Source organism: Geospiza fortis, unplaced genomic scaffold (genome assembly GCF_000277835.1).
Source record: "Geospiza fortis unplaced genomic scaffold, GeoFor_1.0 scaffold102, whole genome shotgun sequence".
Taxonomy (NCBI): Eukaryota; Metazoa; Chordata; class Aves; order Passeriformes; family Thraupidae; genus Geospiza; species Geospiza fortis.
The window spans coordinates 527,270-540,469 of NW_005054373.1; the positions used below are offsets into that span (position 1 = coordinate 527,270).

The 13,200-nt window shown below is 45.2% G+C and overlaps 1 protein-coding gene across 2 annotated transcripts in view; it reads left to right on the forward strand.

Moving 5' to 3' along the window:
- CRISPLD2 (cysteine rich secretory protein LCCL domain containing 2) overlaps positions 1-8,957 on the forward strand; it is a 30,245-nt gene extending 21,288 nt beyond the window's left edge. For both annotated transcript variants that reach the window (XM_005424764.2, XM_031060164.1), the window contains exons 14-15: positions 3,578-3,711; positions 5,663-8,957. In XM_005424764.2, the coding sequence (XP_005424821.1) occupies positions 3,578-3,711; positions 5,663-5,717 (189 nt within the window). In that variant the 3' untranslated portion in view covers positions 5,718-8,957. The remainder of the gene's footprint in view (positions 1-3,577; positions 3,712-5,662) is intronic.
- Positions 8,958-13,200: the final 4,243 nt, after the last annotated feature.

Consider the following 13,200-nt stretch of genomic DNA (forward strand, 5'->3'; position numbering starts at 1 on the left):
GCTGCCCCTGTAGCCTGTAGGATCCTGGTTTAGAAAACCTGGGGAAAGCAGCCAGCAGGTTGTGGACCCCTATCTTCAGGTCACCCTGGAGCTTTGCAGACTGCTGAGAAAATCCATGCTGCAGGAATCATACAGTAATTTGGAGAAGCAATTTAGAAAGCAATTTCAAAAAAAAAAAAAAAAACAAACCCCACACTATTTTTAATTTTGCTCAAGACCAATTTTTTTGAAGGAAGAGCTGCACAAACAGGTTATCCTGGACTAGCTTACAGGCAAATCCACGGAGCAGCTGCCTCCCTGCAGTACCTGCCTCCTGCATGCTCCCACCTGCAGGAAATGGGAAATAGTTTTCTCTTTTTTACAGAGGACAAACCTCCCTCAGATCAGCCCTGAACAGGGCCTGTGATTACAAAGGAATTAGGTGAGGAGCAGCATCCCAGGCTGGCACTGCACTGACGCAAAGGGATTAGTGTCCTTTAATGAACCCATTTCCTACTCTCCCTCCTGGGTATTGTTTCAGAAATGGGGGCATGCATGGTGGCTTGGGAGAAAAACAAAAAGCAAGAGTAATACAAAAGTATTTGGCCACTTCCTCGAGGGTTTGGTTAACCTGTTTTTCGGACTGCTGCGCTAGCAGGGTGATGTGGAGGTGGCAGGAAAGAATTGAGGTTGGTGGCAAAGCAGGTGAGACAAAGAGTTTGAGGTGACTCTGAATGGTGCTGCAAAGGGAGAGGTGGGGATTCTGGGAATGTTCAGAATGAGAAGTGGAGAAGAGAAATAACCACACCAAGCAAGGAGAATTTGGGGAAAGGCTTTTCCCAGGGAGAAAGGCCTGTGCAGGGTGCTGGGAATTAACCCAAACCCACTGCTGAGGAGTCATTAAAGCAGGCAATGAGATGGATGAGACAAGTGCTGGTCATCTGGGAGGGCTTTGGGGAGCCAACTTCACGTCTGGTGTGGCACCTTCATGGCCCTGGAGGCACCTGGGCTCCAAATCAGTCTTCTTAAATAAGCTATCTAAAACACAATGAAACATTTATCCCCACTTCCACTCTGCATTTTGCTTTAAAAAGCAGTTCAGGGAATTGTTTGTGAGGAAATGAGTAAGGCTGTGGAATAGGGACCTAGAGGAGACTTGAATTTTGGGGTAAATGAACAAAATGCAAGAAACATGCAATGGTAAAAGTGGACAGGCCTGGCTCTGGGGTGATCCTAGAGCCATGGAATGGTTTGGGTTGGAAGGGACCTCAAAGTTCATCCAGTTCCACCCCCTGCCATGGGCAGGGACATTTTCCGTAGACCAGGGTGCTCCAAGCCCTGTCCAACCCGGAGCTGTGGGAACAGCCAGGGATCTTTATGGAGGTTGTAAAAGAGCTTTTGACTTCCACGAGACTCTGTCATTTGTCACTCTGCCTGGCTCCTGGTGTGACATAATCCTGCAGGGGAAACCCATCCCCATCCCTGCCCAGGAGCCCTGTGGGGCCAGGAAAGAGAACAGCTGCCCAACTTTTGAGATAAGGCTTTATCTACAGTTGTGCAGTGATTGGATGGAGGAGGAGGTGTGGATGGATGGAGGGATGGATAGATGGAGGGGTGGATGGACGGATGGGTGGATGGATGGATGGATGGATGATGGATGGAGGGATAGATGGATGATTGATGGAGGGATGCATGGATGGATGGATGGATGGATGGATGGATGGATGGATGGATGGATGGATGGATGGCCTGCACAGAGGCAGGAGTTTGTCACCAGAGCAAACTGAGTTGGGAGTCAGCTCTCAGGAGATATGAACGTAGTGATTTAACCAGTCACACTAGTGAGGAAATTCTGGGTGATTAAGCTCATAGTCAGAGATTATTGTTAATGACCCACTATAAAGTGTGTTGTCATTTTATGGTGTGTGCCCTGGGGCTCATTTCATCAGGAATTGGTCTCCAGAGCATCCCAAGGGGCTTCACCATGGAAAACTGTTTTATTGCCCATGCTGCTGTACTCCTGGACCTGGAAGGGAAGGCCTTATTCTTGTAATATCTCATCTTCCAAAAGCTCTGCAATTAATTAATCAAAGCACAGCGTGGCCTGGGACATGAGAGGGCTGTAATCCAACAGAGTGATAAGAGGAGGTTTGGGGTAAATCTGTTGGTCAGAGCTTTGAGTGAGCGGCGGAACAGCAAGTCCTGGAAAAAAAAAATAACAGGAATGCTTTGAAAAGAACATTGTTCAGGATGTCTCCCAGTGGAGAGTGCTGCAAATTGATCCAGGACAGTTTAATTTTATGAGCCAGTTTTAGATTTATAGATTTCCCACCGCATATTAGGGCAAATTCACTGCATAACTTCCAAACACAGCATTCTCTTGCTCCATTGACCATATATAGAAGCAAAATACCAAACTAGCACTCAAAACTCTGAGAGCTGCCAAGAGATAGGCCATCCAAAGTGATAAATATATATATAGGGGACAAGAGCTGCCATATATGGCTGTGGCAGGGAGGCAGCATGGGCTGCATCCCACTTACGCAACGGGAACAGTTGCACTTGGCACTGCTTTTGTGGTACTTGGATTTTTAGCAATCAGGGCACTTCTGGGCTTGGGATTTTCACCTGCTGCAGTTCTGCTGTGCAGAGTTGGTTTTTCCTTTCTGTTCTTCCAGCTTGCTGTATGTAAACCCTGCAGAGAGCTGATGGCCAAGTTTACACTATCCCTCAGCCTTCTGTGCTTTTGCTCCCTTTTTCTGGATGTTTTGGGGGCTTAGTCATCAGTTGTTGCTGGTTTGTGTTCCTCCAGCTCTTCTGACTGCACATCTGGGATGTGCAACAGAGAAGCTTTGGTCTTTCCAGAAGTGTAATCTCCCTCCACATTTGGTGTTTTATGGGGTAATGCCCATCCAAAAACTACACCCGACAAAGGGGGCAGCCCTTCTGTCATTCCTAGAAAGAAGGATGTGAGCTGCCCCAGATAATTAGTGATCATTTACCTTCATTCAGGAGAAGCATTTACTTTCCAAGAAACTGTGAATAACCTTTGCTGTCATTAGCACAGAGTTTCACCTCAGGGGTTTCTCTGGGGCAGTCCCAAGAGGCACTGGCTGGAAAGTTGTCCTCAGTTCACTCTTGGCCCTGGATAAGGTGAAGAAGTGTGGCTTTAGACTGGATGTTGGGAAGGAATTGTTCCCTGTGAGGGTGGGCAGGCCCTGGCACAGGTTTTCCAGGGAAGCTGTGGAAATGTCCAAGGCCAGCTCGGAGCAGCCTGGGACAGTGGAAGGTGTGTGAGCTTTAAGGTCCTTTCCAACCCAAACCATTCCATGATTCTTTGATGATCTCACAGGTGCAGCTCCACCTCAGAACAATGGAAAATCTGTTTCTCCTCTGTGGTGATGGTGGATCTTATTTCACCCAGGGATTATGACATACCTGCAAGATCTAGTCCCTAGTTTGTCCAAAAGAGGGACAAAGCTGTTTCATAACTGTTCCTTTGTCTACTCCCTGTTTCTCTTGGTGTTGATGGAATTGATAAGTCTTCATAAATAAAATATAGACAGTGCATAAGTCAAAACAATTAAATATTTTTCAGAGCTCCAGTATCTGCAAAACTGCAGTGCACGCAGGGGTCATTTCAGATGAAAGAGGAGGCTTTGTGGACGTGATGCCTGTAGAGAAGAAGAAAACCTACGTGGGCTCCTTAAGGAACGGCGTCCAGTCAGACAGGTGGGATCTCCCTCCTTTGCACTTCCCTCTTCTTTTCCAGTGTTTTCAGCTGCCTGGGAAAGTCAGCAGATACCAGCTCGACGGACTTGGGAAGAAGTGACTTCCCAGTGTCACTGTGAGTTGTGACAGCCAAGCAAATGGAGCGTGTTGTCCTGCTCCTTCCTCCCCCAGCCAGGAGCTGTGCTCAGGCTGCTGTGAAATGTTGTTAAGCAAACCTTGTTAGATTTTGTCACAGCACAAGTCCATGTTAATACGTTTTGCTGTGTGTTTGGCACATCAGGAGGTAAGCACAGGTATTTTCAGTTCTCAGCCCAGGTCGCGATTTGGATTTGTAATTTGGATTTCGTAATTTGGATTTCCATTCAATTCTGGGTGTGACATTCATTTCTATTTGTTGATTTATGTCCTCTATTCTCTTTGAAAGAACTAAATTAACCTCTTGAGACATGATCAAACACTTTTTGAGGATGAATTTGCCACTCTTGTAGGTATTTATTGTAGTTTCTCTAGGGTCAGCCATGCTGGTTTCAGTGACCAATTGCAAATCTGTGCTCCCAAAATCCTGCAGCTCCTCATGACCACAACAATCCAGTCACAGCTCATCCAGTCCTTCCTAATTTGAGCCTTCTCTTTCAATCTGTTATGTGTTTTTTCAGATATTGGTGTGATGGCACTGATTTCTCAGGGCTATCTTCCCAAGTACAGAATTTCCCACAGTTAGGGAGGTTTTGGTCACTGCTAACTCTGTCTGCTCTGTGCAGTTCTTTTATAAAGAGCATAAGAAATTCTATCAAGTTTTCTGCTTTTATTCTAACAGTGGATATTCCAGAATGCTTTGGAGCATCTCAAGAAATAAAAGCAGACTAAGTCATGAAAGCTGTAGCTCTTAAATATGGGGGTTTTAATATAGATTACCAGGGTCAGCATTTTCCAAATTGATAAATTGGATTTAGGTGAAAAGCCTCCTATTCCTTTGAATTATTTTTATCTCAGTCTCGCTTTCACTTATCTTTCATACTCAAAGACAACTTTTTACTGGGATGGCAAACTGTGCCCTAGCTAAGAATAAATCCCTTCACTCTCAGGGATGTGCAATGTGAGCAGCCAGTGCTGATCTGAAGGGTGAGGGAAACCAGAGACCTTCTCACAGTGGGGATGAACATTTGGAAAGTGTTATTTACACTCAGCAATAAGGAGCAGCCTCATGCTGTGAGATCCACCAGACAGTGAAACAGCTTTTCCAAGATTAAGGTGAACCCTCACCCTTTAGGACACTGGAAATAACCTTGGGTAAAGATACACACCCAAACAGGTATGGGAAAAGTCTTCCTTTGGGATTTACTGCGTCCTTACACTTGTTGCAATGTTTATCTTGTGGGAATATGAAATTTTGTATTTTTCCTGGGTTTTTTCAGTGCTGTAGGACCTGGGAATAGAAACACCCCCTTTCCCCATGCACACATCCACCCCAAGCAGCTCAGAGTCAGAGCAGCTGGGGACACCTCTGCAGGTTGAAAAGGAATATCTGTATTTATTGTCATTTAACATGAGCTGATGGGCCATTCCCACTCCCAGCACTAGGAGCCAAGCCAGACAGGCCCTGGGAACCTGCCAGCCTATTTGACAACGGTTTTGTTAGGAAAACATATTCCTCTTTACGCCTGAATCTCTGCACAAGGGAGCACAGTGTTCCTTGGATAAAAGCTAGGGCTGTAAGAGAGCCTGTTGTCTTCCAGCTCCTTTTTTTGGCATTAGCACTACAGATTTAGATTAAAAACATAAAAAAAAGTCGCAACCATGGATTTGTGCCACTTCTTTTTCATCCTTTGTCTTTCTCCTGCTCCTGGTAGGAAAGAGATAGGAGAAATTCAGAGCTGCCTGTTTGGGTCTGTGTCGTGTTCACTTGATTCATTCCATGTTGGTTTTCTTTTCTTTTTTTCTTTGTCTCCAGCTTGAAGAACCCTTCAGATGGGAATGCCTTCCGAATCTTTGCTGTGAAGCAGTAAAAGACCCCCAGGGAAGGTGCAGGTTCCTTTGGGAGAGCTCTCTGTTGATCTCCAGAGACGCCAAAAGCTCCTCTGAACGGCATCAGCTCTGCCCGTACCCTCCTTGCCCATCTCCTTCAGGGAACTCCAAAAGAAAAGGGGGAAAAAAAAAAAGAAAAAACCCCAAAAAAAGACCCCAGGTTCTGACTCAGCTGTTGGCATCTCATCGCACCCGTGCAGCGTTGTATCTTTTTTGTCTCATGTTTTTTGTTTCTCTAGGGGCATTCAGCGACCATAAACTGTTCAAGGTTTCGTTTTACCAGAGGTGTTGCTACACAGGATGGTGGTGGCTCCATGTGCAGCAGATTCAGGGATCTCAGCCTGGCCCTGGATGGTGTTTTTAGGGTGTGAAGCTTCTCCTGGGATGGGCGTGAGGATGAGCAGACTCGGGAGTGAACGGCTGTCCAGGTGCTCTGGACACTTTGAAATGAGAAACTCATTGAAAAATTGCATTGTCTGGGGAGAGGATGGGCTTTGGCAGAGTGATTTTGTGCATGTTGGATAGTTTCTGTGCAAAAAAGCATAAAAAGTGGTGTTTTCCCACTGAGGTGACGTGCAGCATCTGTGTGAGGCTGCTGGATACCTCAAGTGATGGGGTTTGGGGATGTTCTTGGCAGCCAAAATTGAGGTTTTATGGGCCCGGAGCAGGGTGTAAAACGGTGGCAGAGATCCTCACTGCAGAAAATGAGGCCACCAGATCATCCAAAGAGCAGGTTTGGTGTTTGCTGGTCAAACACTCCCAGGTATTTTGGCAACCTCTGAGCAGTCAGAGAATTGGGGCTCCTGTGCTGGCACATCTCATCCTATACTTCATGCCATAACTTCAGTTAAATGCAGTGTATTGGTTTATACAGCAGTGCTGGTTGTTTTATAGTAGTTGAGTAGTGATAAAATTAATCTTATTTCTGCTAGGAATGGTTGCATCTGTAGGAAACAGGTTCACTTTCCCTTTGTGAAGCTCCTTGTGGTGTGTGCAGTTCTGAGACTTTAAAGGTGCAGCATAAATTGGGGTAGATTAATTTTTCCAGGAATTTCCAATTGTGAAGCCAACACAATGCTGTACCTGTGAGTATTTGATATCCAGGATGGTGGGTTTTGCAAAACTAATAAGGTGTTGTAATCCCATATTTTGGTGTTATCCCATATTTTGATATTTTTGTCTTGACATGCACTCAAATTCATTTCAAAGCCAAGAGAAGGGCTCAGCATGAGCTGCTTTTTTTAAGGCAGAAGGACATTCTCTGCTGCATATTGGAAATGAATTTTTATGATTGGTCTAAACACAAATCTGGTGGGTTTTTGATACACACACGTGCAGTAACTTCATCAGTCATGAGCAGACAAAGCCAACAGTGGTTCTTCAGTTCTTGTAAATGCGCAGTCCTTCCGTTCAATAACTGAATTGTAATATTGGATAACAAATGGGAAAATATTTCCCTCTGTTTGGCAGATGTTTCACAGCTGCTCTTAGGCCCAGAACATGTTTGGTTTAATCTAGACAGACATAAGCATTTATACGATTAAATTCTTCTTTAATTCTGTAAACACCATGAAATCAGCAAGGAAATGGCATTTAAGTGACATTTATCACTCAGTTTGTCCCACCACTGGGATTTATTTCTCCATAAAATCTGAATTTGGAAAGAAACCTTTTGTAAAACCTGAAATTGGAGCTGCATTTCACTGTCTCCAAAAATGCTGCACAGAAAAGCCACTTTTGGGGTGGATAGAGAGTAGTGAGCCTTCATGTCATCTTTGTTTATGTAGTATTGTCGTCCAAGGTGTACAGTATTGACTTTAGATAGGAAAACTGAACCATTTCCTTTTCTTACTAAATAAATTGATGTTAAAACCAGCTGGAACATATCCTAGAAAAGCTGCTGGTTGGGAGCATTTGAGATGTTGGCAGTGAGGAGAAGCTCCCCGGTTTCTGCCCGCTGTGAAGCGCTGGGGTGAGCATGGTCTGGTTCCAGCCCATCCAACACTGCAGCAAGAATCTGGGACCAAATCCCAGAATCCCGGGCCAAATGGGCTGGGGATGGAACTGGGGAGAGTGAGAGGTGCAGTCAGGTTCATGGGGACTGCAGGAGCACATAAAACACCTCGACTCTAGTGTGGGATCCATGAAAATTACGGATGGAAGGTGATGGAAAGGACTGTGAGGGCTCTTGGAGTAAAACCCAGGGGATTACTGAGAGCACATAAAAATCCAAACAGCTGGGGATGTACCTAGGTGACAGAAAGGGGACAGGGGAAGGGTTATTATTCCAACAGAAATATCCTAAAATGCTTAATTCAAGTTACAATTGCGTATTTTTATCTTCAGCCAACTGGTTTGGATTTTTAGAAGCCGATGTTAATTTAAGTCTGTATCTGTTTATTTTTGTATTTGTTGTACAAAAGAGAAATTGTGACTTTACTACACAAATATTTTTCGAGGTCCTGGGTGCTATTAATTTAAACATACCTCCCCCAGAATTAGGGGTGATCAGGTCCTCCAAGGCAGTCATGACCTATCAATGACTCGCAATCATGTGTGCTAGCTATTCATGAATAGGTGGGACAGTACCAGTTTTTTTAGCCAAATATTGACAGATTTTATTTCTGATACCAAGACATTTCTCAGCCTGCTATATTTCAGTGCAGCTTAAAGATGCATCACGTCTGTATCTCACCAGGCCCTCTCCTCCTCAGCACCTGAAGCATCCAGGTGCAGCCAAAGCTGGCGCTGCCTGGTTGTTCTTCTCCAATAATTTGGAGGTTGGAAGCAATGGCTTGGCCATTGCAGAACACCTGGCTCAGCCCAATCTCCAGGAAACACAACCAGGGTGAAATCCAGAGCCTGTGCTGGTGGGGCCTTGGCTCCACTCATTCCTTATTTTACGACTTCCAGCCAACAGCTGGTTGAGGAGGCTCCAGTTTGTCACTTGTGCAGTCTAAATATTTAGGGCCAGTTCACAGAGTTGCTTTCCTTTTTTTTTTTTTTTTTTCTATGAAAAATGGTGTATTTTACTTCCTATGTATAAAAGTTACTTGTAAATTTTTGTGTGCCTTTGCATGTTTTCCAAGGGGCCGTGGTTGTTTATAAACTAGATTTTTTTTTGGTCTAAATACAGAATTGTAAAATATCTTTTCCTCCCTACCCTTCCATTTTCTTTTGACTTCTGAATTATTTGTGAAATAAAACCTTCCCAGAATGAATGCTTCCCTTGTCTTTAATGCTCAGCCAGAGTTGAGTTGGTGTTTAGAAGAGCTATTTGGGATTAATCCTGGGGAATGGAGTGTCCTCTGGAGACTCCAAATGAGATTGGGATGTGCAAAGCCTGTTCCACAAACAAATAAACTGCCCAGTACCCATTAAAACTCAGTTTTTACCCCACCAGAAATAAGAGGTATCCTTAGTGAAACATACTGAGAGTAAGGGAAAATCACTGCCTGTCTTTGAATCCCTGCAACATTAGGGCTGAGCTAGATTGATGGGTTGGAAATAGTGTTTAATGATTTAGTGCTGCAAAATACAAGAGAGGTGAACTCCTCCCCACCTGAGCAGGCTGGTGTGAATTCATTTTTTGAAAGGAAAAGTATTCAGATTTTGCAATTCCCTTTGAAATTTTCTCCAGGCTCATCCTTGCTGACAGCACCACAAATCAAACCAAGATTTTCCTGGTAATCCAATCCCATTTGGTTAAAGGAGCAACACAGGGAGGTTCATAACTCATCCTCCAGACAATGAACACCAGATGGGTTTTGACCAAAAATATGGGCTGGGCCATGGGATGGGGTCCTGATTGACCAGGCCATGAAATTTGTGTTTTTCATTACCTATACAAGAGGATTAATGTTAAATTCAGACATGTTTGCTTTATGCCATGGCTGGGCTGATGCAGTTCTGGTTGAACAATATTTCCCTGTAAATCCCAGCCTAGGACTGATGAGATAACCTCATTATTGCCCTGCCAGTGATTTCTGTCAAAGGCAAGTTTCATGGCTCCTGCGTGCTCTGCAATTCCAAACTGCCTGTTTGAATTTACTTTGTGCTTTCCTTCCCCCATTCTTACTGCTGCAAAAATATCTCCTTTGCTGAAAACATTTGGGAAAATTTTCCCAAGCAGAGCTTTAAGGTAAGCAGAGAGGGGAATTCAGGAATTCAAGGTAAGCAGAGAGGGGAATTCAGGCTGTTGGTTATTGTGAGGCTGCCTAGAGCATCCCATTAATGGCAACAGTTGTTTGATATCTTATTTGTTGGTGCTACAAAATGCCCCACTCTCTGATTTGGAACCTGATGGTATTTAAGGTTCCTTCCAACCAAATCCATTCTATGACTCTGGGAGTTCTGTGGTAAAATTTAGGTCCTGGTTGGCCTAGAGAGCAAAACAGCAAAATACACAAAATTTAGGGCTGAACCTAACCCATCCTTTGGGCCAGCTTGCCATGCTTTGACACTGTCTCTGGTTTTGTCTCCTCCTGCTTGAGCCCTGGGCTTTACCCTCTGCTTGTCCAGCAGAAATTGGTGTTATCACAAGTGAGAGCAAACAGAGCTGCTTCCTGTACAACAGGTATGAAAACCAGGTAAGGCAAGGCTCAGAGGGAGCACACAGCCAGGAGAAATATTAATTAATTTTTTTTCCCCAGCTGGGATGAGATCCAGATTCTGCTCTAGCAGAGAAGGCATAAAGATAGGCAGGGTGAAGGAAAGTAGAGCGGAAAGGAAAGAGAAACCCACGTGGAGCTGGGCGAGGGTGGCAGATCTGATATTCCCACATTGCTAGGAATCCCTGGAGATCAACAAGCAGCCAGGCTCTCTCTGCTTGCTGCTTCAGGCACAAATATCTCGTTGCTGATTGCTTTGCCTGCTGCTGGCTGCTCCTCAGCCCGTGCTGAGCTCATCAGAGCCTATGTATAGCACGGGCATGCCTTGGGGTGGGTGTCCTTCCAAAAACCCACAGTCATTTATAGGGTGCGCCCCCAGTGTTTTCAAAGCCACTTTGCAAACGATGGGGTTGGCTCTCATTTACACCAAGGACCTACTTTAAGGCACTTAGGAGGCATTTATGCCACTTTAGGGTGTGGGGAGAGCAGTGTAAAGAAGCCTCAGTGTAAACAGAAACCACCCTTCTATCTTGTTGACGGCGGTTAAAATTGGGTTAGGGAGTTAAGTCAACACACAAGGTCTGCTTTATGCTGCTGCTCTGCTCCTCACCCCGGGGAGGGCTGTCCCCAGCGTCCCTCAGCCACTGCACAGCCCAGCACATGGCAGGGAGAGTCAGTGTCAAAAGGAGTACAGGGATATTTATAGAGGGGGAGAAGTCAGGAGGTGCAGGTGGAACATGAGAGCAGAAAGAAGGAGGGAGCAAAAGAAACCCAGAGCTTTGGGGTGTCCTCCAAGGGCTGATTCTGTCAGGTTTGGGGTCCTGTGGTTGAGGGGCTGTGGGTGACCATGAGCCCAAGGGGGGACCTGCCAACACATACAACTGTCCTGAGGGGGGCTTGACTGATATCTGAAGTTTTTATTCAGTAGCTGCCTCAAGGCTTGTTTCTGCACATCTGTCTTTTGCACATGTGGAAGCTGAGAAAATACCAACTATGAACTAAACCCAGGGGCCAGAGGATAAGTTTGTCAGAAACAAATCTCAAAAGCAGCCTAATTTCCCTCTCCACCAGGAGAGCAGGCTTTGTAAGTTTGAAAAAAAGAGAGCAAAACCCAATAGAGATTGACTGTAGGAGGTAGGGGTGTTCATCCCATCTTACTTGATGTGTTTGTAATGAAAATATTGTTTATATCAATGCAGGGAGCTCCAAAACTGCATCAGCACCTGTGCTGGAAGAAACAGGCTGAAAAATCAGATGGCGCTTGGAAGGGAAGAGTACAAGGAATAATAAAAGATGGAGACCAACCAGTAAAGAACAACTCAGCCCAAATGAGATGAAGAGTCAAAACCATCACATTATGGCCAAGGAGATAAAAATCATATCAGGTGTGAAAGGATCAGCAAGGCAGGTGAGAAACCTTTCAACTTTTCTTCCTCTGTTCAGGTCTCTGGTGCAATATGACATTGTCTGGTTTGTCCTGCTGCTGCCTGGAAAATATTCATCCTGCTGTGGGAAGTCCAGGAGGAGAGAAAGAGAGACCTGAGAGCCAAAGCAGCTCCTGAGAAGGCAGGAGAGATCTCTGAGGATGGAAAAGGTGAGGAAGAAGATGCCTGAGGTGTGTAAAGGTACAGTAGAGAGGGTTCTTCATGCCCAAAGAAACTCCACTGGGAAGGGATGGCCTTAAAATGTAGTAGGAACCACCAAGACCATTGGTAAGGGTTCTGGCTGGATCAGAACCTGTGTGCTCTTTTCAGGCCACCAGTCCAGGTTTTTAAGACTATTCTGGATGGCAGCTCCTAAAATGAGATCCTGCTTTGAGTGGAGGATGGACTGGAAAATATCTTGGAGGTCCTCCCAGGTGTTTTTTTCCTATAATTTTCCAAGTTAAAGGAAACATTTTCATTTTCCTATAATTTTCCAAGTTAAAGGAAAAATTCCATCATGTGGGACAGGCTGTCCTCTGTTTGGACCAGGATGGAGCACAAGCAGGGACTGTCGTTTTCACATGGGTGATACACATAGAGATGGCAGAAGAAGTCTAGATAAAGGTGTGCAGTGTCATGGCAGTCATGGTAAAAAATAGTCATTGTTCTTTTAAGTCTTTGTTGTTCAGGGTTTTTTTTGTTTGTTTGTTTTTTTTTTTTTTAAGGTCTTTTGGCAGAGAGATGAATTCTGAGGTACAGATGGACCTGTGGCGGTTGTGTCTGAGATAAAATAATGGGGACAACCTTTAGAAATGCTGGCAAGGAAGGGGTGATTTAGGGCATCCCCTGGAGGTGTCACAGAGCCAGAACTGGGCACTGGCTGCTGCAGAGCAGCACAGGCACAGAGAGATCTCCTCCCTGTGCCAGGCGTGCAGCACCATCTGAGGACAGGCTCTGCGTGGGGAGAGGCAGACCATGGAAATTTTCTCATCTGCAGAGTCATGAAACCATCTCAGGCGTCTGGGGGCAGCTGGCCAGCTCAGCAGGCTGGGAGTGCCTTTCCAAAGACACCAGGGAAGTCGAGCTGGCCCAAAAGCTTACAGCAAAACAGATGCAGGCAGCTGAGCAGCCCAGAGCTGGACAATGCTCTCCTTGGGAACAGCTTCATGATCAGCAAACAATGGTCTCTGCAAATCCAAACACTAAATGGGGAACTGTTTGGACCCCGGCCATTTTAATGAGAGCCATAAAATGATGAAAACACCCAAGTTTTCATGAGCTCCAAAAATTCACGTCTAGACCAAGACAAGGACTTTAGGAGCCAGCTCCAGTTGATGTTGTGGACAGCTCTGGATGCAGTTCCAGAAAATGATGCACTTTTAAGGAGAGTTACTGGAAAAGTGGTCAAGCCCTGTCCCCTTGGCTGTGGG